The sequence below is a fragment of the Athene noctua genome, chromosome 12, assembly GCF_965140245.1.
Source record: "Athene noctua chromosome 12, bAthNoc1.hap1.1, whole genome shotgun sequence".
In the NCBI taxonomy this organism is placed as follows: Eukaryota; Metazoa; Chordata; class Aves; order Strigiformes; family Strigidae; genus Athene; species Athene noctua.
In genome coordinates, this window is record NC_134048.1 from 19,823,230 (window position 1) to 19,848,607 (window position 25,378).

Genomic DNA, 25,378 nt, shown 5'->3' on the forward strand with positions numbered 1-25,378 from the left:
CCAGAAAACAATACTTTTTAAAAGGAGGAAGGTACCTTTTCTCTGCCCAGGATCTGATTATTTTGATATAAAATATTGTATTGATCAGGTCTGCCTCCTCCTGCTGGCAGAACTTGCCAAGATCTCTGAGGAAGCTGAATTGCTGATGGCATGTGAGATTAATCTGAGCCATCTCATTTCTTTGGGAAAGAAAACTGGTCCTCACTCACTGTAGCCTGGTTCCACGCAATTAGACAGCTTCAAAATTGTTTTCAGCAAATCTGGCAAAGCAGTTATTTTCCAGCATTTCCCTGCTACAGCTCCTGTTGAACCCTGTGTGGCTGAGTAGCTGTGCAAACAGAAAGGTGCGAGTTGCTTGGTAAGGCTAAATATCATGGCAGATTTCTTGGCAGCGTTTAATAACACCCAAAAGTTCCAACATGACTGATGAATCTCCCAGAAGCTACAGATAGACAAGTTTTCAAACGGTCATCATTCTCGGCCAAATGCAGGGGTCTGTCAAGTTGAACACCATCAAAACCCCCAATGTTTCACGTCGCTGGTGACGTTCAGCTGCTTGGCAGAATGAAACTGTTGGGACAAACTAGTGGGCTGCAATAGGTGGCAGACCCTTCTGGATATGGGATGTTTATCAGCTCCTTCAGTATGGTTTATAACTCAGATTTATTTATTTTGGCAATGGCAGTAGTTCAATCTCATGCAACACGTTCCTTATTCTATATTCAAAAAAAGCCCTATTGCCCCAGAAGTGTGAGTTTGTGTTTTTTTGGGGTTTTTTTGTTTTTTTTTTTTTTTTACTGAAGCAGAAAGGTTCAAAAATCTTATTGTCACTTTGCAACTGCAAGGGAAAAATCAACGACCGCCCCCAACCAAGCATCCATAGATGGCTCAGCTGCGTTCTGCTTCATTATGTTGATTTTGCTTTTCCTAAGGCGAATAACATGCAAACCTCACAAAAAATTGACATACTGCTAGTAGGGATGAGAAAGTAAATGCATTTAAAAAAATATAGTAATAATTCTTGCCCTTAAGCCACTAAACCAAATGTTTCTTTTTAAAAATGACTGCACTGTACTTCTGTTGTGTGAATACTTGCTACCATGGTACAAACAATCAGTTACAAGCTGTGCTAGCAAAATATTTGCCCCTTCTGACACATTTTATTATGAGAGAGGCTTATTAAATTCTCAAGAAGGCTACAGCAGATTAAGCTGTTGAGGATTTTTACAATTAGCATCCATTACCTATGAATTCATATATGATTTCTGAATAGAATTGGCTTGTCAAACAACAGACAATTAAAAAAAATCAATCCCAATGCCACATCCAAAGTGTAGCCACTGTTTGAGGTTGGTTTGAAAAAATAATCAGAATGCAGTTTCCTATGTCAGAATAAAATGAATGTTAGTGAAATGCCTGCTAACCAAACCAGTTATAAATATTATAAGGAGCTGGGTAATTTTAAAATCCCATCCTTTTTAGCATCTAAATAGGCTAATGCTCCTGTTGCTTATTCAGCACTGCTGATTTACAGAGCTCGGTACTATGAATGTCTAAACATTCTGCTGAATTTCTCAACATACTCAGTGCTGTCTGTCTGGTTATGTGATGCTGGAGATGGAGCTCATAATATCTATACCATTTCCAGCTTCTCAAATGAGGCCATCAAGAACATTACCCGTCTTATATCAGGCTATGTCTTAATGAAAGGTGACTAGAGCTTCAGGAAGGTCCCAAACTGATAGACAGAATTTACATAATCACATTAATTTATGGTACTAACCGAATGCACATGATCCAGTCTAGAGACAGCATGTGGTGAAACACACCTTTAGGTAAAATTTGAAGATGAATGCAATCGACATACTTGCAGAAACTGCAAGATATACATTTCACGAGCTACTTCCACTGGGTTATTAAAATTTCACTTTGCTGTGACCTTGAATCATGAAGCCTAGCAGCCACGCATTACAAACCATCCATTCTTCCCATATTCTTCAAATATGAAGCTCCATATGCTCCCCTACCAATGGAGGCTCAAGGTGCCATTAAAATGCAACGTAGCTATGCATTTACACTTTAGAAAGTTTCAGCATTTTATAGCAGTTTTCCTCAAAAGCACATTTTACGGTGTGAAAAAGGTGAGACTCAACCAGTGACGTATTTAGATATAGAGCATAGCATTACCTGGGACTTTTATTGGTGTTGGAATAAAATAGATTTAAGTTAAGAAACAGGAATCAGTTTAGTGCAGATATATGCTGCTTTACTTTCACCACTCCTTCCCACCTGACTTTCACTCCAGCATACATTGCCCTTTGATTCTCTTGCTGTGATCAAGTACACATCTGTGCCCTCACCACTCTGACTTCGTCCCCGTTTGTCCTTTGTGACTTAGTTTATGAGAGACTAACAGACTGAACAAAGGTCAACATTTCTTCATCTCCTATCAACTCATTTGCACTAATCCTGAATTAACCATCTCATTCGTAAGAGATGGCCACTCTTTTGACGATGTTTTTCTTGTGGACCGAGCTCTGTTCCTGTGAGCTCCCAGATGGCTTTTTCAACAGTTTCTCTTTCAATCCCCTTCTCTCCAGTGTCCTTCTACTCACTACTGATTCCTTGTACCCTATTCTTATTCTTTCTTTCCACTATTTCTCTGCTGCTCTGGTGGACATCTAGGGACTGCACTCATTTTTTTCACTGCAAATTAATCCTATTCTTTTTTTTCCCCAATGTTGTTGCATTTCTTCATAAAACACTTCTCTCAAAACCTACTGGCTGTGGCCTGCCTTCTGCCTGACTGGCATCTCTGACTCTATCCTCCAGCCCTATTTTCTCAAAATCTGATCAGCTTGTTTAAGGAGAATTTTATAAAATTGTGAAAAAATTGCAGCGCCCTTTCCTACCTACTGTTCTATTTAACCATTTTGATTCCAATCTTTCAGCCTGACCATGCTGCTCTGACCTCCTCCCAGGTAATTTCCTTTTCCTCTCACTTCTCCCCTCCTACCTCTGAAACTTTATATTCTGCTTCATTCAACCTCAAAAATGAGGTCCCTTGGAGAAGCTGTTATTTCTTCACTTACTCTTAACTGTCCTTTCCATCTCTGCTAGGAAATATCATATTAGGTATTATATTCTCTCTAGATGGTCTTTCAATGTCATTTTTGGTTCTTTACCTGTAATAGTCTAGTCGTCTTACCTTTCTAAACTTGAATCCTTGAAGTGTGAGAAACTTTATAGGTGTCCTCTCCAGTTTATCCTTCTATCTCTTTGTGCTATTATTGTGATTTTTCCTAAAATCCTTTCAGATCACCTGAACAACCATTCTCACATCTTGCTTCTTTACAATCTATTCTCCTCCTATTTTAAGTCTGTATACTGTTTATGATACAAAATGTACTTTTACCTTTAGACCTATCAGAGTTACGGGTCATTAGTAAATAATACTTTTGGCAAGGGAAGGAGGTATTTGCAAAGGTAAAATACAGAATATGAGTTTATTTTTTCCCAGAACTGGATAGTCATTTACATGCTCTGAGATACCTTCTGCATGAGCCCATTTCCTTAAATACAAAGGAAGCCAAAGGCGGTTACTCTGAGGGTTGCAGTACAGCAGCTGTAAGTCTGGTTTATATATTGACAGCTGAATTTTGGGTTCACCCTTTAATGATTTTCATTTCTTTCCTACCTTTAGAATCTAGCAGAGTGCCCTATGAACAGGTGAACTGGAATAATCAGACCACTGAATATCAGGAAGGCTGAAACTTCAGCTTGTGTTTTCTGACCAACAGTCAACAGATGATTTATCTCATCTTGATCATGATCCTAAGGTGTCAGTGACCGAGCTCTTCTCTGCTCAGGTGTGAAGAAGACAGGGTTTCCATTTCAGCACCGAGCACATCGCTGGTGTGCTGTCAAGGGCTGGGTGAAACTCATTAGGAAATGAATAGCTCTCATTGTGTTTCATCAAAACCTGGAATATGAGTTTCTGAAGGACTATCAACCTCAGTTACACAAGCAGCTGGTTCAAAATGAAGCAAAAATTTCTGAACTAACAAAGGAATTAATTAAAAATCCCCTCAGACTTCTGAGCTCTTACCTTGCTAAACTAAAATATTGTTGTAAATGAAAAATTTATATACAGATAAAACACAGGAGCTCAAGAAATTAACTATGGATGAGGTGCTAAGCAGGAATGACCGCAGTGTAATTCAATTTGGCAGTCTTGGGCTTCAGGTAAACTGAATTAGCTAAGAGTAGAAAAATCTGTCAAAGGACTTGAAAGAGATTTAAAGCCAGATGACTGACCAGAATAATGGCACACAGCATTACAACGTACAGCAATGAAGAATGGACAGACTAATTTATACAATGAAACTACAAAACGTCCTTTCTGTTCAACACAGACTATCAATTTAAATGCCAATAAGGCACAAAGAAAGAATTTCTAAAGAAGAGGAAAGAAAAAGCAGAGGACATAAAAATTTCCTGTATTTCTATCTGTTGTGTTGTCTTCTAAGCCAGGCAAGAGACTGGTTGCTAGATTAGAGGAGCAGGTTTGATTCTTTATTAGAGTTTTCAACTCTTTTTAACTAACCCTGTTCTCCTGACTTCTTAACTCATTAAACAAATGAACAAAAAAACTTACATTGTGCTTCACTACTAAGGTTAATTAGTCTTCCACAGCTGATGATCACTGATTGTAACAACCAACTAATTAGAATGGTTTGTTTTGTTTCATAAAAGAAGATGGGTTGCGTGGTGATCAAAGCTAGAGGCTAGCTAAATCAGCAAAGCAAAATTCCCGAATGTCACTCCCCATACATATTAAATAACATTTTTCTAGATATTACCATAACAAAGCTGTGACAGAGTTACAATAACAAAACTATCCTAAGCTGACTGTATTGGTTTGGACTAAACTTTATGAGTGTGGATGATACAAAGACAAGTCTCTTTAGTAGCTCTATAAACACAGAAAAATACAAGAAATACAGTAGAGCCACACAAGCCATAACAAAGGGCACATTAACAGGATATTAGTGAGGAGCAGGTGGTTTGTGAGACACAAGGCATGCAGCCACACAAGACTCTCAGGAATAGCCTTCTAACAGAGTATGGATAGCTTGGTATGCTACTGCCAAGGAATCACTTGCTTGAAAGAGCTATTTCCCCACAATTCTTATCAAATTCCATCAAACTTCAGCAATTAAAAGGATGTGGGGTTATAAATACCTCTCTTTCAGCTACTTCAAACCACATCTTCCAGAATTATCATTTCCAACTTACTAATTTATTTCCTGTGCGTCAGGATAAGTAGTTGGTGTATCATTGGCCCCTGTCTTGAAACTGAGAATATGGAAAGTTTAGAAACATACTTAACTTTTCTTTCTCAAAGAAGCAAATGACACAAGTTGAAACCAAAATCATCCATGGGAAAATGGATTTCCATATCTGTAAAAATGCTGAAGGACAAAAGAGCTGATCTTGTCAAAATGTTTTACTTACCCAAATTCGGAGTTATAGGCTAGTTTATATTCAAAACCTTTTTGTGTTGAAACAAAACTTACACTAGAAATTATTAAAAAACAAACATCGGAATCAAACTGAAATATTTCACGATCAGATGAACAAATGCTTGGAGTAATTTGACTGAACCTTATTGTGTATATGAACATGATTTTTTTTCAAGATTTTGTCTTTTTGTTAAGATGGAAAAATGCTAAAACTCCAAATTTGTGAAGAGACAAGAAAAGAGTTTCCTACCAAGCCCAACAAAGAATGCTAATAAATTGATTTAATGAGAGTTATTTGATCACATTTATTCTCTGTATTTTATGAAGCCTCCTCAGTTTAATACAGTCAGAAACCTCGAAATTATTGCCAGTGAAAGGAGAAAGAAAAAGCAGAAACAGAAGAAAAACTGTCAAAATTGCAACATAATGTGAAGTCTTAAGGCTGCGTTCTCCATTAGTGACAGTTTAAATGTTGCTTCAGAACAAAACCTCAGTTTTGTATCTTTAAGGTAAATGGTAAACAACATCTTAAATTTGAGTGTGAACAATTTTGTTAATAAAAAGTTTGCAAAGATTTCTTTGCAAAAGTGAAATAACTTAGATAGTTCAAATATCTTTTCCAAAACAGGTACAAAACTATTCCTGCCTAGTAGAGTGTGCTACATGAAAAAGTTACAGATGATTGATTCAGTCTAGGTCAAAACGGGGACTGCAGTAGAAAGCTCCTCTAATCCCAATCATAACTGTTGGGACGGTCCTTCCTGAACTCCCTTAAAAAATTGGCTGCACAATAAGAAGTGTAAAGTATTAGAGATTCAGCACAGTGCTGAAAGAAAGATGAGAAAAATCTAAAGATGAGGATATAGTTTAGGCCAGAAGACAAATAAAAATACATAAAAATAAACAGAAGATAAAATGTATCAGTGAAAATAACTGGGAATCCAATGAACTGCACAGTATGCTTTAGCCCTCAGGTATATTTTCCTTTTTTTGAAAAGTAACATAATTTTGAAATTTTACGGGGTTGTAAAAGAGCCTCAAGGTACAAAAATGTCTCTTTATTTTAAAACTGTGTTATGCTGTATAGGAACATATTTATCCAGATGTGCGAGATAACACACGCCCTCATTAAGGGACAAAATAATTTCTATTCAAAGTGCAGATCTAGGCAGGAGAAAAGTACAGACTATGAGAGAATATTTATTTCATGGTAAGTTTTGCTGCTAGAGTTAACATGTAATATAAGCAAAATTCTGCAGTAGTCAGAGTGATCGTATCACTAAGCGTTCATAAAATTTGCGATTTTTTTTTTTTTTTTTCCCCTGAATCCTGCAGGTCTAGTAGTAAGTCCTCCGAACACTCTGAAGCAATTGCTTTTCCTAGAAAAGTATGAAGAGGGATAATGATAGAAATTGCCTATTCTTCAGTATGCAAAGAGAATTCTAAGAAAAAAGGGTTGTTGAGGACTAATGGGAAAGCTTTCTTTGCAATATCTGATTATTAAAGGTACTGTCTCAGAAAATGGACATTCATCAGAAACCAGTGAAGACCCAAGAAAAGGATTTAATCTTTCTGAAATCATCATCCAAAATGTTTCATCTCTACCACTGTAGAAATAAAAGAGGAAAGCAGCAATACTAGATCACTTCCAAATAATGAACAGAGGAGAGAAAATGTCTCTGAACACTCTTCCAGGAGCAAACCCATAATCTGTTGCTTGAGATAATAATGTAATAATGTCTTAGTTTCTCTAGGCACAAATGACAATGGAATACTCAAGGCATTCTGGGGCAACTATATGCTATAGACTCTCTTCACAACCTTAACATAAATGACATTTGTCATACCATCAAGACAGGAGGTGGTGATTACCCCAGTTTGATTTTACTGACCTCTCGAAGGTGGCACGCTGGAAAGTCATGGGAGGGGATTTTATTTACCCATCTGTTAACAACAGCAGTACAGACTCAGTAAAGACTGAGTCCCAATTGAGTGCCATAGCCATTGGGCTACTGGGTGAATTTTGTCTAATTAATGAAATATTGAGTCAGACACGGGCAGATATCAATTTGACAACCCAGTGACTAGGGCATTCACCTATGCTGATGAGACCAAATCCCTTCCCCAATTAGCACCAAGAGAAAGGAATAAAAACTACAGACTCTCAGGGAAAGTCATAAGGAAAAGCCAATAACCACTCATCAGAAGATCCAGAAGACTATTCTATCTGAGTGACAAGGCTTGAACCTCTCTTTTTTACATTCTACATTCAAGGTCTCTTCACCATCCTACTCACGCTTCTGAGGTGAGAGACTTTCTTGTCAAGAACTATTCTTTACACTGTAGAAAATGTTTTGTTGAAAAGACAGGAAAACCATTTTGTCAGAAGACTCCAGAACATGTCTACTCAATACTTAAATCTGAAAGCTTGTTTTCATTTTAAACTCATTTCTGTTTTCACTTTCTCAAAATGTTCCAGTGTCAAAAAAAATCTCAGCAGGGAGCTGAGTGCAAACTGAGACTGCAAAGACTATAGAGATAATTCTACAAAGTCAAGAGCTAATCCAAGAACATTAAAAAAACCCCATTTTTAAGTACTGTATCTAATTGCAATATTTGATTTCATAGAGGTGGCAGTTTTACACTGGCTGCAATACAAGTTTTCTTTTTTTTTTTCCTTTTTTTTCCATATACTAATTAGACTAGAAAATAACTCTGTGGAATCTGTTAGAAATTTTGACTTTTTAAATTGCAATCACTGAACATTCTGTATTTACTCGCAATGAGTATTTTAGGATTTAATTGTTAAAGTAGAGAACATAAATCCAATAACTCTTGATAATTTTCTTTTAACTAATTTGAAAACTTGTTAATCTTCCTGTCCCCAGTATTCCACAAATATTTAGTGGCACAGATCTGTAGAAATCTTTCCTGGTAGTTCTGCTTCATTAATGTAACAGAATCTATCATAATATATTTACTATTTATTTTAGATAGTTCTACACTGTAGCCAGTTGAGTGGCTTAGAATGAATATACAGTCCTTGATAAAAGATACACCACTGCATTTATGGATGAGAAAGGTGAATACGGATTCTCCAAACATAAAGCGACCCTGCAGGCTTCCAACTCTACAGGCATGTAAGTCTGAGATGGGCTTTAATGAATCAGTATTTTACTGTTGAGGAAACTGCTGGAGTTCAGCCTCGTTTCATGGAGTGCCTGTTCACAGCCTCCAGACCATCAAATCCACCAGGCCAAATCCTGAGAGCTGTGGGATTCTGAAACAATAACTCTTTTCGGTGTTAAAGAGCCATGAAGAGGCTCGATATGAGATAAAATTTGATCTTTTGACTACTGGCACTGAGAATTTAACACTGACTTTCACAGTAGATTCAAGGGAGAAAGAATGAGGGGAAGAGTTCAAACCACAGAAGAACATTTCCTTCTTTTCCTTTTTAGTTTTTGAAGTTCAAACATCTTATCACCTCTTCCAATTATTAGAGATCACACAAGAGTTTTGCACTGGTGATATAGACTCTAATTATAACGCACATTGACATGGTGTTTCCTTCCTTGACTACCTTAAAAATTGGCTGCATAATAAGAAATGTAAAGCATTACACAGAAATATAAATTTTTTTCCGCCCCTCTTTTTAAGTTACAGAAGATGCTCAATAGAATGAAATTATCATAAATTATAAGACTTGTTTAATTCTAGAGATAGAAGCAAAATGTCCTTCAAATGTGTGATAAGGTATTACTCTTTTTGCCTAAAAAGTTAATGGCCCAGCATTGCCTTTCTATAGTTAATTAGTAAGTGAAACAGTGATACCTGACCAGACATATTTAAAGAAGCAAAATATTTTGGGTTGATTTTGAACTGATGCTCCCAAAATGGAGAGCTTTAAGCAAACTGTACTTTGGTGGCCCATGTCCATAAATAATGTAATTCGTGGTTCACTGGTTGAATTAATCTGATATAAAATGACTAACTTGAATAATCTCTAGGTTGAGCTCTGGATGAATTCTGGCAGAGCACTAAGCAGGCAATCATAAGCTTCTTAATGGAAAGAGAATGACAGAAATTGAAATATTGAAGAAGCAGGAAGTAACAGATTAAGAGTTACCTTTGATAACATAATTTGCACCAAATAGAAAATGATTGATGCAAGAGGCTCCGTTTTATTGTTTTCATAGCCTATTTCTTTCAGAGTGCTATTAGTTGGAACTGCATGGCTGTGAAAGGGATAAAACACCTAAGACTACCTTTTCTAACTTCTTATATAAACTGTCATTCATGCCTTTGTTGCTAATCTAGTTTGGAACTAGCAAACCTATGTGGAAAAGGTCTTCACAGTGTAAGGTTTTTGCAACCTTTAACTCAGAAATGAAAGCCAAGAAACTTTCTGATGAATTCCTCAGGGTGGTCTTGGATATGGCCTCATCATTTTTCCTAGTGAAGTTTTGTGCCTGAAATGATGAAGGATGTTGAACGAGAGATGAAAATCAGCAGAACTCTGCAGAAAGACACTTCCACCTTCAGAGAAGCCAAAGTTTCCCACCCAACAGAGTCATACACACAGGGTAGAAAGCTGTGAACTACGCAAGGCAAGAGGTGTAAAAAAAGAGTCTGGCCCAACTCATTAGAATTTTACTCCATTGCTATCAATGCCTTTCACTGCTAGTAAGAGGCTTTAGAAGCAATAACTGGAAAATCTGAGAAGTGAAATTGTAAAATATAGAACTGTTTTACGAACAATAAAGATCTGTCTTTGGTAGGTTTAAAAGTTATATATTTTGAGTCTGTATCATATTGAAGACACACAATGGTACAAAGCAGCAAACTGACCAGCATCAAATGAAATGCAATATTTTTAAGGCCTAATTTGCAAATTTCATACAAAATATATTGTTTGTAATATTCACTGCAATTGGAATGCATAATGCCCTTTATCAAAAGGCAGATTTTAAAATGCTGCACATTTAATACTTTTTCCAATATAATGGGATGCTGGAAATTGAAGAAAAGCTTTAATAAAATTCCTTCACTGTAAACATCAGTCCCGATCTTACAAAAGCATGCCTTTTATTACCACTAAAAAGACTTCTCCACTGAACACATTCATGTCCCGGGGCTTCTACAGCAAAAACCAGCAATAAATTTAGAATCTTCAGTAAACAGATTATTGTATAAATACGGAAGAATTTTTAGAGCATTGGAGGTCATTTGTAAACATTAAATAATAATTTCTGACTGGATTACTGAACAAATTTAAGATTGGGATAAACAGCAAAAATACAGACACGCATTAAATACTATTATAAATTTGCTTCCAGCAATTCTATGGTTAAGATTTTTAGCACATAGAAAACACAAAGAGCTTGAAGTGGGAAGCTCGAAGTGGGACATATGCCCTTAATCTATCAGGCTGTGGTAAATCCAGAAAGACTGCAGATTCCAAGTCATGTGAGGATTAACATAGTGATGAAGTCAGCCAACATCTCCGGGCAAAAACACATGCATGTGACCTACAAGGTCAACGATCAGATGTGTACTGCTGACAGGTGTATGGAGAGCCTCTAGAACTGTCCTCTTGGGTCTCACATCTTAATATACCTACCTGTTTGTATTTTAATAATAGTGATAATGATGATGTGTAAAGGTTGTTTAAGAAAGCATTGAAAATCCAAGAATTACCAAGCTACTCCATATGCAAAAACCTGATGTCTTCATACAGGACAAGGATACAAAGGCAGCATGTCCCACCCAACTTTATTCATTTGTTCATTATTCATTTGTTGGCAAATCTCTTGACATTTGCCAAGCAGATGACATTTATACCAATTACTGTTTTAATTTCTTGTTCACTTTAGAGTGAGAAAGAGGAGCTTTCCAAACAACAACAAAGGCAACAGTCCTTATGCTACGAACAGCTCACATCCAAATCAGGAATAGACAAACGCCACGGAGGAGGTGATTGAACTTTTAACTCAGACTTCTTCCAGCTACCTCAAAGGAAACAGGAGCTTTTGGATGCTAACTTAGCTTTGGATGCTAGCTTTTGAGAAGTTGGTGACAGCTAAACGAAGAGGTTTATATATGACCAATTCTGCAGACAACAAAAGAACCCACTGAGAACGTAAAACTGTTGAAGAACAAACATTGTTTTGCCCTTATTTTATCTTTCATCTATTGAAGTTTTCCTGCTGGCTTGTGTTCTCCATGAATCTGCTGCACAAACTTATTATATTCACACATTAACTTTCATACATGCATTTTCCATCATTTTACATTTAAGTTTCAAATTAGTCAGATCTCAGAGCTCTAAACACTGAATTTTATCTATAGTCTATATGTAATGCTCAACTAGCTACGGCTTGTATTTATTTCAAACTCCCTCCTCCCCCTTTTTTTGTTATCATGTTAATAAAAACCGTTTTGTTCGGAGAAAAGTAATTTTGACTATTGTATGCTTCTAGTGAGGATGAAACAAATGGCGAATGCTATGTACAAATCCCATGAAACAGCAAATTGCACATCTGTCTACCCAAATTTGGACTGTATATCAATCCAGAGATAAGCAGAACATTAAAGCCAGAACTGTTCTTCAGAAAGCTTAGTTGAAAGCCCACCTGGAATACAGACATCTGAACTGCAGATACTCTACTGGGGCTCATGGAAGGACAACCATGGGTTTAAAGCAGGCATAAATAGAACTGACACTTAAAAGAGGAGATTAATTTAGAGAAATAAAGATTAAAATCTTAATAAGCAATGACTCAGAGGGAATATAATACCTAAAGATGTGTAAAGAGTTTAAATAGCAAGAAGACAAAGTGATAATTTTGAGTTTAATTTCTTGACTGATCTCAGCAGCCAAGCCCAATAAGCTCTGCTGCAAAGGAAAACTGAGACAGTCAAGGGGAATATCTTTATAAGAGAGCTATAAGAAAAGAGTAAGAGCATTTGCTAAGTCTAGCGAAACCACAGAAGGTCATTATTTCCAAATAAATACTGAGGAACCATTTAGGAAAACTCCAGCAGGTTTAGCTGGATTTGAATAAATTTAGTCCAGATATTAGCAGGTTTCTAACCGGAAGGGTTGAGATGCTAAGGATTCTTCCGAATGGTGTAGAGGGGGCTATAAACCTTATTATCTTTAAGACAGAACTTGGTAGGCTAATGACAAAGTTTATATGATACTGTTGCAGAGGGATTGGACTTAATGATCCAAGAAGTCACTTCTGGTCCATTTTTATATACTGCTAAAAGTGTACAACTAGAATTATTAAGAGCAGGAATACTAGAAAGCAGCATTCAAACCATCCAATAATATTACCTTTAAATGCACAAACTATTTATAAATGTTAATTAAAGTGCAGAAGATAATAGGTTATTTTCTGTTCTATTCAATATAATAACGTTCTGATGATAGCAAAGGTATCCAGAGGTATTGAAGTGATTTTCCGTGAGCGCTCTGATACCGGTCTGAAAGGAGTTATGCAGCAGGAGAACGTCTCAATAACCATTGTATTGACTTTTGTGCTTGCAGCATCCTCACGGTAGAGCACGGTGAGATAGGAGCTGCAGAGTAAAAGACAATGACCTTAGCAGTAAGATGTTCACCTCAGCAGCCAGGTGCTTGGTGATTGTGAATAAAATAGAGCAAATCCCCTGCTGATAGCAAGAACAAGTTCATATATTGCTATTGCCAAAGCAGGTAGAGATGAGGACCACACGCTCTAAAATCCATTACAAGAGAGCTGTGTACTATCATATATTTCAAAAATTGCTCATGTCCAATAGGAGACAGTCACCTTGCACTACTCTGATGAGCTCTGAAGCTGATGAAGCATGACTAGCAATGAGTTACCAGTTCTGGGGAGCGAAGCACAGAGTGGCTAATTGGCCTCAGGATGCAGAAAGCTTCACATCTAGGCTACTGGTGACAATCTTGTGTAGTTTCTATGAGGGGTATCTGTGCTCTGCCTGCCCTTACCTTAGCATGACTACATTTTTCTGCGGAAGTTCAAAAATGCATCGAAATGCCAAAATGCATGGTGCAAAACTTGACACATTTTGCTTTGAGTCAGGAACCACATTTGAATTCAGCTTTAAAGGTGACTACAGTACTTAAAGTCAAGGAAAGTGGAACTTGCCTTCTACATACTAATGTTCAGGGGTCTGTTACCTCTGAGTTTTGCAATACCCCAAAACCAGCGTAACTAGAGCTCAGGAAAGCCAGAAAACAGCCTAAAAGGTCCATGAAGTCTTGTCTGTTGAGGGGAGATAACATAGCCAGCTTCCTCCAGAAAACAATAAACTGAAGGACTTTTGTACAGAACCTCCTGGCAGCAAGAACGTCACTCTCATGACTCAGAACAGAACTAACTCTTATAATCTTGACTGATGAAAGCTAGTCCCTCCACAGACTCTCCCTATGGTCTCTTTAGTTAAAAGCAATTTACCTTAGGCAGAGTTTTAACTGAGAAATGGACTACTTGGAGAATGACACCTAGAGTTTACAGATTATCCTGCTCAGTAGAGTAATATCTGCTTTTAAGAGTACGGTTCCAATATTTAAGCATCCTTGTACTAAATCCCAGGCTGTTAAAGACTGAGACTTTCTTGGAGAAAAAGCTATTGACCTTTGGGAGTTCATGCTCAGATTGTAATTTTCATAATCAAAATTTTAAAAATAACTGTAATGGGGAATAAAGGGTAATGCCAGACCCTTAGGCCGTTCTCTCTTAATATTCAGTGGTCCCCTTGAGCACTTGCAGATTGATGGCACACTATACCACGTGCTCTCGGTGTTATTAAAAGGCAACTTAGCCCGCATAAGAAAAAAACAAACATTTCTGATTTCCATGTGTCTTATCACTTGTCTGCTGCAAAATCCAAAGCTTTTGCATTGTAGCAGAGTCATGCCTTTGTTGTCAGCCAGTCCAGACATGAAATACTTTTAGAAGCTTTCAAGTTTTCTCTAAGGACTTGCACACATCACTTGCACGCCACTTGCACATTATGTGATCACTTGCCTGTGACCTCAAATGCCCCTCTATCTTTGATTTTCCTGGATTCTCATTTATTTTTCTGGATAAACAGCATGAGCTACAGTTAAACTGTGCAATGTACCATGAGTGATTAGATATTAGAAAGAATAATAGTCTTTACAGAGTAATGCACTATAGTTTACAAATTACCAAAAAAATGCCATTTACTCCATCCTGTTCATGTCTAGAATGTTCATTCATTGAGGATTAAAATAATTCTCCAAGATTCTGTCAGAGGTACCCTTGGGAATAATAAGCCTAAATTTTGGCAATTTCCCCAGTACAAGATATTTGTTTGAAAAAACCCTAATGCAATCTGTCGGTTTTTGTGAGTGTGTGCTCAATCAAATATTTCAATGCACTTTCTTCTGAAGCAAAAATCTATGCCAGTAGATTAGAGAAATTGATGCTCGGCATTAGAGGTGGATAAAACGTTTTGCATGAAAACTTTTTAAAGGGAAAATCAGATTTAGTGATTCCAAAACAGTCTGCAGGGAGATGTAAATATTGTAACAAATAATTGTTACTTGGAAAAAAAATGCAACGAATTCGAAATGGCGCTTTTTTTCCCCCCTAAAATAATGGTCAAACGATTTTATTTTTTTTTGCTCTGACCTGGGCAGTTTTCTTCCCTTAATTCTGAAAATGTTAATCAACAAAAGAATTCATTGGGTGCCTACAAACAAATCTAGAGTGAAAATTAACTCGTAACTGTGAATTCATCCCAGAACTTACAAAAAACTCTGGGGATGTGAAAAATAATTTTGATATTTATGTTTTCTGCATCCAGTGCATACGTTAACAATTTAATCTTCGTAACGATTTTATTACAGAGCTGCATTATGCTAAATTTCTGAGTGGAGTCCCACATCTCACCATTAAAGTTAAGGAGGCCTGTTACTCCAGGAAGGCCTCAGTGCCCCAGAACACATTTTTTGGCACGTTGCCTACCTGGGATGGATGAAGGAACCGTGTTCCACTGCGACACCACTGAAAAGAACAGCATTTTTCCTCAGCTAAGATTAAATATTTGAAAAAAATTGTATTTTTACAACAGATTTTCAAATTTTCTGCATAATTTTGCCAGCCTTGCATCTGCCAGCTTACAAAAAAGCATCAAGACTTCAATGAAATGGGGGAGAATTCACCCTGTTAGAGTCACATCCCTTCCCTCTTCATTGTAGCACAAACTGAAAGAAAAGTAGGGACTTGCAGAGAAGTTAGAAGTATTGACACTTTTCTTTGGAAACATTCTGAAGTAATAAAAGCTTACTAGAAAAACTAGTTGGATAATCTCCATGGAGAAAGACAATAAAATGAATAAACTACACGGTGGTATTGCGCTATTACTGTCTGGGTTCTCCCATCTTGCTGCTTGTGATAGCCCTTTCAAGAAAATATATACAAATAAACCACATGCAATTAACACCGATAAACAGACCAACAGGAAGCTGAATAATATTATTTTGTAAAGTTCCCTTTGGGTTAGCCTTTTTTTCCTGACTTGTACTTAATACACAAACGAACAACAATTATTTTCTGAATCAGCATGAAAATGAACAAAACAATAGGAAATAGGATATAAACACAGCAAGGCTAATTGGGAAACAAACTGATGGTATCAGTAGATCCAAAGATAATTAATCATCTCCTGGGTCTGGTTCTGTTACACCACCTCATATAGATTGCTCAAGTATTCAGGCTTTGATAAACATTACCACATAAATCACGCAGAATTAAACATCACGAGCTTAGAAACAAGCCCTCCCTCACATCGGTCAGGCCACTGAGAATGTGGGAGTCAGGTTTGCAGCAGAGGACGATATTACCCCCAAAGGAGTCCTTGGTGGTGTGCCAACCCTCATTAGCATTTGGTGGCAAAGCAAGCAAGAGAAACCATGGACACGTACGAGTCAGAGAGGAGAGCAAAACACAAGGGTTAGGGTTTATAGGCCCTGTATTTAGTGCATAATACACAGACATTGAGGATCAGCGCTGTTTAAAATCCTTGCTTATGTGCACAACTTGTCAGTAACTCCCTAAAAGTGCATTTGCTGTGGTCAAAGATTTTTCTGTAATGCTCCCAAGCAGTTCTTGAAAGTAGGTGGGTCACTGACATTCTTGCAATTATTAATCTTCATTTCTGAATTCCCTTTTGGTTACAATTTAAAGCACACAAATAGCACACAGAGTAGCAGTGGTATGAAAATTCTCAGTTCCACAGATGGAGATGTTTTACTGGACTTGTTTTCAACAGGGTCCTTCCTAACTAGAAATGGTGTATCAACTGAGAGGCAGATTTGTCTGTTCATTGTGGGTAACTGTAGTTGCCAACACTGCTGCACCGGTCAGACCAAGCTCTTGATGCCTAATTTAGAAGAACAGATGTTTTATCTGGGAACTTGTCCAGATCTTTAAAGAAAATTCATGAGGAACTCAGTAGTGGCCTCTTTTGTCAGCAGCAGTAGCCTCAAAAGTACTGAAGAAATACTGAGTAAATAGCTGGATTTCTAAGTCACAGCCAAGAAGCAGAGACGTTGCATGATTAGCTTTGTGACTGACACACACTGCAGTGATGAACTAATTGGTGATCACCAGTTAAATGGACTGAACAAAGCTGTAAACCCTGCACATGTTAATACGCCCATTAGTTTTTCATCAATCCTCTTTTCTCATTCTGTTCTTTTCAAAAAAGCCCAAGAATGACAACTTTCCTTCCCGTCAACTGCCCTAGCAACACCAGCAGAGAGAAGTGGCATGAAGTTTGACAGGATTGCAAATGTATGAGAAATTTTTGAGAGATATTAACTACTGTGTTTCATGCAAAACTGAACTAATAAAGACTCTTTCTCATAGATCATGTCCAAATTGAAAGGGGTTTTAATCCACACAAAAGATTTCATAAGGCTCTGTTGTTAGTCCAAGGACTATTAAGCATGTAAGAAGGTACCTTCAAATTTCTTTCATATGCTCTTCAGTCACTTTCAGTCTCGCCTTTTCTCTTAACGCCCTCTCCAATTTGTACTGGAAACGCCTTCGAGGATGTGCTGACAAAACCCTATGATCTGTCTGAGACAGCTCTCAGACATCTCCCTTATCTTCAAGACCCAGGGCTGCTCACCAGGTGACTGTGGAGGGGAGGAGGAAGAGGGAAGGAGGAGGCTGCATGGGAGGGGTCAAGCTGCCCGTGGAGCATGAGACTTCAGCAGGCTCCTTTGGCACCCCTGGGGTAACCCCCAACCGCCGCTCTCCCACGGACCCACCCCTGGGCCCTGCCAGCTGGGTCAGGGTGTCCCACAAACAGCAGCTCCACCGTGGGCAGGATCAAAGCCTCAGCACTGAGAAACGTGACAGCTGTGCTGCCAGATGTGAGAGTCTTACTCTAAAGGCAAGAGACTGAAAGCCTCACAGGGTGAGTTAGCCATCACAGAGCCAGAGCCTCGGTAAATGTAAAATAACAAGTTCCCATTGAACTCAATTTTATACACTCTTTTTGTATTCCTGGTTTAAAAAGTGTGCATTCCAGCACAAAGGAAACGAAACAGCAATGGCACTGTGTTGTCATCGATGATTTCAAAGTTAGCTACACTGTGCCTGGAAAAATACCATTTCCTTGTGCTGCAACTCTCCATCAGGCCAGTTAATCAGAGGATGCAAATCGACGCAGCTCTGTCTGGAAGCCTCAGCAGTAACGCGAGATGTTGCTTTCCTGATTACTTTTTGCTGAGCCTACGTGCTTTGTAAAAACATTACAGCAAGTCGATAATGACACATAAACCAGAAAATCCTTCCGAGCACACCCAAAAGCACCGCGGATGGTCAAAGCGATCGCAGTGGCGCTGTGTTATTTGATGGGTTGTGAACCCACACTAATATATTCAAGCTTTCAGTGGTTTTAAATAGGTGGAACTCCACATCTTGTAATGCATTTAATCCTGATTAACACAGCCTTAAATACAACTGGAGTCAGACGTACTGCAGTATTCAGGTCAGGCATAGAAAAAAGAACAGAATGTTGTGGCACTGAAGATGAAAATCTAGTGGTGTCACTCCACTGATTCAAATCAGCAGAGAATATGGCCTAGTTACTTTCCTCATTGACATGTCTACTCTCTGAGGCAAGGGTAGCCAGATATTTTGAGAATAAAAACACTTTGGGGACATACGTGCCACTATCACACATCAGCAGTAGTTCTTTCGGCATTACAAAACTGGCTAGAAATTGTTTGGAGAATTTTCAAAGTAAGTTTTCAATACTTTTCTATTCATCTCCATAGTCACAGTGCTACTCAAAGGTTAGCTGAAATAGCTGCTGGCAGTGGAGGAATCATAGAGAGATCACATGAAACACAGCCTGATTTCTTGAAAAAAAAAAAAAAAAAAAGGATATTCAGCTCCTCCTCTATACCATTACTCTATACCACTTTGACCACTTTTGGGACATTAAACACTGGAAATAGCTCAGAAAGCATTTGGCTCAACATCTATGTCTATATATCATAAGGACTACTATATAATGCAAGTACTTTAAATCCATCCTAACTAGAAAATGTAAGCTATGTAATGCCAAAAATGTCATTAGAATGTAAGCACTGCACGTAGCCATACTCCTAACACCCTTCCAGGGTTCATTCCATACTGAAAACCAAAGATTAAACATACTGCCTCATGCACATTACACCATTAACTTTGTATTATAAATCAAAGATGACTTTTTTTTTAAATTTTTTTTTTTTTTTACTGGATTAGCTTCCTCAGCCAGGCAGCAGTGAGATAAGATGAGATGTAGCACTAGTGCTTGGGAATCAGATCATCCTGAATTTAGCTTGACTTAAACAGTTGTGGAATTACAATCTCAGCTGACAATGACATTTAGTGACCTGAGTTGTTACAGACAAATTTTTGCTTCCCTAATAAATAGGGAAAGAAACTGGAGACCAGTCCCCAGCTTTATCACTCAAATATAGCGAAAGCAAGACAACATTCTTTTTTTTCAGGTACAGTCCAACCATTTGGGGTTGCCCATTACAGCAGTGCATCTGTTGGCAAGTGGAGGGGCTTATTTCTTCAGTTTTATTCTGGGTCTTCACTCAGAGACACTCTGGAGATTGCTAAAACCAGTTTCCTTACTGGTTCTACTTGTTCTGCTTCCAACACAGGGTAATGTTAGCTTATCTATAGCGTATTTTAACCTATGGTTGGTAGTTGCTTCTTTGTTCTCAGTGATGTTCTGTGGTCTAACCCGAACATCTTGGCCAAAGCTTTTAACATATTAGCTATTTCATTTGCTCTTAATTCAGTCATTCAACAATCAGATCTGGAGCTTTCTGTAATTCTGTGACTCCCCACGGAGTTGCTCTACAAAGTTTCACCAACTTTTTTCAGTTCTTTAACAAATTTAAGCAGAGGTTTGGTATATTTAAAAAAAAAATCTTTATTAATCCGTTTTTAAATGCTTCTAATTGAGTTACTGGAAATGTAGATGTCTCTGACACCATGTTTTCATAGTCTCGGTTTTCAGATTTTAAAACATGCATAGTTACTGCTCTCTGGGAGGAGAAAACAACTCCGGGAATGGGAAAACATTCTGTGCTCCACACTACATGGTGCACCATGTTCCAGTTCGTCTTCTTGGAATAGCCTCAGTTATAAATAATAAGACTTCTGTTTGGTTTTGGGAAAAAAAATGCAAATTAAACTTTAAAGGAACCTTTTAAAATTATGGATTTTAATGTTCGTTTTGGATTTTACTCATTTTCCTTCTTCTCATCATACTGTTTGTCTATGAAGGCACAAAACCCACGAACAACATAAAGTTTCCTTACCTGTGTACCAGCTGCTTACGGCTTACACAAATAGCAGTTTCATAGTCATGAGTGACACACACTTTATGTGGGCTGCACTTCACCTTCAAACAAGGATCTTTGGATGGATCAAGGGCTACAAAAAAATAGACATATTAAAAAAGAAAGTGAGAAATGCATAGAAAATTATCTCTTGGTTGACAGATGACAACTGGTTAGAATGAACACACCCACATTTGCGTGAATAAATTGCCATTGTATAGTGTGTGCTGTTGTTTTCAGACTGCATGTTAAATAGAGATTAAATTCTGGTATAATGTTCTACAGCACGCTGTTCATTTCATAGAAAAGTTATAGTGGAATAAAATACACTCACAAGTAAAAAAATTACTATTATTTTAGAAGCTATCTAGTAACTGACATATTGCAGGGTGCTAATAAATTTAATTTCACAGCTACTGTACAACAATGATATTATTTTGTAGAAATGCTTTTTAATTTTCCCAGATAACCATCTCCTGTACTTAAAATGTTTGAGCAGTAATAACAATAAAATAATTATTAAAAAATTATACAACAATTTACATCACCAGCAGTGCTGTTGGAAGCAGGATTAGAGACCATGAACAATTGTTATCTCAGAGCAAATATGCCCAAACTGTTGTCCCTGCTGATGCTCCTCAGGGAAAGTCCTTCCTCTAAAGTCAGTCCTTACACTCTTTATTCTCCTTCTGACACTACCCAGTGTTCCCCCTGCTCTGGGCTGAGGCTGTGGTTCCCCGAGGAGCGATCACGGCTGCTTTGCTCTTTTCTCCAGCAGCCTAACAGGAGCCTAACAAGATCTGGGGACAGAGAGGGACACAGAGCCCAGACATGTATCTTCAATACTGGCTAATACAGTGGTCAAATCTCTCTCAACAAGTCTTAAATTGTTGCAGAAAAGGACATGGTGGCAGTAAAGGGAGCTTCTCTCCCTCTTATGTGATGGATATTTGAGGCACCGCAGCTGGTTGCGAGTGGAAAATGTGCAGAAGTTACATCCAATCCTGCACTGGAAAGCGCAGGGTACTAGGGTTTACCTTCTTTACAGTTTTGATTAGGAAAGATCCCATGAATCTTCCTCCTGAACGTGCCCATTTACCAAACCTCTCACTGAAATCTGCCTCTCCGCAACAGTGTACTGCAAGGCAGCACGAGACTGGACTCAAAGGCGTGAATAATGCTGCACCCTAAAGACAACGCAAACGGACTTAAAGGCCTGCAGACAGAAAGTAAGCACCAAAACTGGCACGTAGCCAGCCCACGAGGATTAAGGCACATGTGCACATGTCCATACACACACGTCCTGCTCATCTGAGAAGGGTACTCGGAGGCTGCAACAGCACAGCTGTACACTGCCAACATTCTAACAGGAGGCTTCTGCAAAGGTCCTCACTGAGCTTGCAATGAACCATTTTCCCCAGATGCAACAAATACACTCCCAAAGGAACAATGAGAGTCTGAAGAGCCTCTCTAATTTTTTCTCTATACACGAAAATGTCTCCCAACACTAAATGAAGAAACTAGCACATGGCATATTACAATAGGTTCTAACAGAACTGCACATACCTTTCCCCTCTTCTCAAATAAATGAAAATATTAAGCATGTACCAGAGGCCTGATGTGGTAAAATCAGGATTTGGTTGAGGATCATCCTGTTTAGCACCCAAAGTGAGCGAGAGGGTCTGTTATCAGTGGAGGCAGGAGCTGCCCCGTAGAGAGGCAAGAAGATGCTGGCACATCAGGCACTGAAGCAGGTGCCAGAGCAGCCTCCTGGTCCCTACAGAAACTCAACAGAAGCAGAAAGTATTTGCTGTCCTGCCAGCGTGCAAGCCCGTCTGCTCCTGCCAAGTTTCTATAGACTGCTTCCTTAAATGAGTGGTGATTTGGTAATCTTTGAAATAAAAGGAGCGATACAGTGCTATGCTGGATACCACTCCAATTAGAGCACTGATACCACCTGGGAAAATCTCTTATAAATACTTTTCTGCAATCAAGTCCTATTTGAAATGCTATCTATCTAAATTCATCCTCTTACAAAAGGATGCTTCTAAAGATCAGCAATAAGATGTATCTGCCAGGATGAATTACAAATATTCAAAAAATGGTTATGTGAATCCTTTGGAAGAAGGGAAGTCACAGCCGTACAAAGAAATTTCACCTTCGTTTAAGAAGTGATTTTTAGACAAGCTTTTTTTTTGGACATTATTTTGCCATGGATTCGACTTTCTGTTCCTCTTCACTGTGTCCTCAAATCCCATTTTACCTCCCCCCTCCCTCCCCACATAATGGGCCACTCTTGGAAATGAGCAACTCTTAGTTTAATTTTTCAAACTGTATAAAGCTCTTATTGCACATTATCATAACTGAGTCTCCCACTTTTACTGAACGATCAGAGAAACTTTTAAAGGATACTATTTGAAGTACAAGAAGTTTCAGTTTTCCGTGTACCAAATTTCTTTATATGACAGCAAATGTACTTCCAACAAGCAGAGGAGTCTTCTATTTTCATGCAGTGCTGAGGCGCTGCAGCTGTTCTGTGTTGGTTTAAACAGCCATAGCTACAAGCTCTTACTGCATTAACACCCATTACACATTTGTGATGGGCAATTGAGCTTCACTAGTGCATATGTATTTAGTGGAATGCCTTTGGTGCAAAACACGGGGAAATCGTAAAAAAAAATAAAACAAAACAAAACAACAAAAAACCCAACGAAGTGTTAAAAGCTTTTTCTTTGAAAGCCATTAAAACTGATAGAAAAGGTGAAGTGAGAAAGGAAGGAGAAAGACCATCTGTTTCCTGCACCACAAACAACGAGGCATCAACACCAATGAGTTACCATCAGGAAAATATGTGGGCAGAGTTTGAGGGGCCCGGGTCTGTCCCACTGCAAAGACCAAAGGCTGAAAAGGCTCTTCAGGGCTGTTTTGCTGTTGCCTTTTGGTATTTTTTCTAAATCAGACTAACAGGCACATGAGAAGCAGCCCATGCCCTGCTCTTTACCCTCCCAGAACACAGCCGGCGAGATGGATGTTCTTAATCCTCTTACTTTGCTCTCACTGGAGACTGAGTTAAAGACTGAAACAGATATTTGATAAGGATTGAAATGGCAAGCCACGATTTCTTTACTTGTCTGTCCCCCTAGATATTCTTAAACTGCGAACCAGGAGTGAGATACCCTCCTCCTGCAAGGCCTTTAACAAGTAAGCACCACTTGGAGCGTGAAGGGTCACCAGATCCTGGGTTCAGCGGGCTGATGTAATTCAAAGGTCATATCCACACACACACACAAAATTAATGACCAGAACTTTTGCTTGCTTGCAGCTGGCCTTGCTCTTTTACTGGGGCACATGCACGTCGTCTGGTTTTGCTGGTGACACATCCTTGATGCAAAACGCTGCATCGACAGAAACCATTGTGCAAATTGGCGAGGAGCCCAGGGCTAAGAGCTGCCAACATTGCTGTGGCATTGCAAAGCACTCTCTGGCCTTGTGCTCATAGTTCTCTGTCAGCCAGAGCCTGCTTAAGTGGGGATGCAGGTTTAGCCTTGAAAGTCACTACTAGTTTGGCATGAATAAGACAAGCAAGATTTAGACCCACATGGTCTATGTGACATCATACACAGTTTCAATACTTGGCATTTTTTTTCAGAGTAAAATTTACTCTAATTGAAGAATTATATCTACTTCAGGAACTCCTTAGATCTTCTAAGGCAATAAAAATGCACGCAGTTCTGAAACAGCATCACAGAATACATTATTGTTAAAAGAAACCCAACTTGCAAATTTTTTGCGATTAAAAAATTGTCTATCAAAAAAGAAAAATATTGTTGAATGGTCATCAATTTGAAGCAAAGGAATGGGAAAAGATGCATTTTTTCTGTATTTCCTTTTAAATCAGGCCTCAACTTTTCTCTAGCTCTGCTAGTCTTGTTTCTAAAATCTGAAAAGAATATTAATGTTGGCAATAATAAGAAATAAAGCTTTTCCCCACCTGTGTGTTACATGAATTATTTCATTCATGGTGGAAAAGCTCATGAAGATCCTTAAATGGAACACACTATAAAGCATCATTTATTATTCATTACAAACAGCCCTTACCTACAGTTCAAAACAGTAGAAGGAAGTTTATTAAATACAATCAAAACAAGACAGCAAAACTCCCCGTGATGTGGATTATTATTTCTTGAGATTTTTTTCCACTTATGCAGAATTTATGATTCATATGAACATAAAGGGTCAAAACAGGGATTTATATGTCTGCAAAGTTCCTCAACAGGTTAAATAAGTTTGGAAGGTTGTCCTACTGCTTAAGCAACGCAAACCCTAAGGACAGCTCATAATAAGAAACAATTTCTGAAATATGCTAATCAAAGATCATGCTTTGTTAATCAGATTTCTACATGACTAGGAGCAGATGCTCATCATCTGCAGAAGGAAAGACCCTTGGGAATAAGATGAAACATAACAACCGTATTTGTCATCACAGTTCTTTTTGTCCTGAAGGAATAAGTAAGAAATCTTTGAAAATGAAAAGCCAAAAGTACAAATAAATAAGTGAAAGTGGGAAAAAGCATGAGGGGAAAAAAAAAAAAAGTTTTTTATTATAAATATGCTATTTTATCAGCTTGAAAGGAAAACTACAGCCATCTCTTTTTTACGTCAGAGTCTGCACGCAGTTACTCAGGCCTGCCTGCAGAGTAATAACAAAAATACCTCAAGCCTGGCTTTAATATGTCAACTTTTTCCCACTTTTTCTATAGACTGAAACTGAAGGTGAAATCGATACGGTTAGTTAATCTGACCTGACAGTAGCTGAGGACTGGCCCAAAATTTTTGGAGGAGATAAGGGTCCGGTCAGTATCGGAATGAAAGGTTTCACATCAACATAAATTCTTTGATGAAAACCCACTTCAGTCACCTTGCCTATCTTTCTGTGAGTCCAGGCGTC

At 38.2% G+C, this 25,378-nt stretch overlaps 1 protein-coding gene across 1 annotated transcript in view; it reads right to left on the reverse strand.

Annotated features, from left to right (window-relative positions):
* SPOCK1 (SPARC (osteonectin), cwcv and kazal like domains proteoglycan 1) overlaps positions 1 to 25,378 on the reverse strand; it is a 317,830-nt gene that overhangs the window by 109,629 nt on the left and 182,823 nt on the right. Inside the window, exon 4 of the mRNA XM_074916102.1 lies at positions 20,410 to 20,524. Coding sequence (XP_074772203.1) covers positions 20,410 to 20,524 — 115 coding nt within the window. The remainder of the gene's footprint in view (positions 1 to 20,409; positions 20,525 to 25,378) is intronic.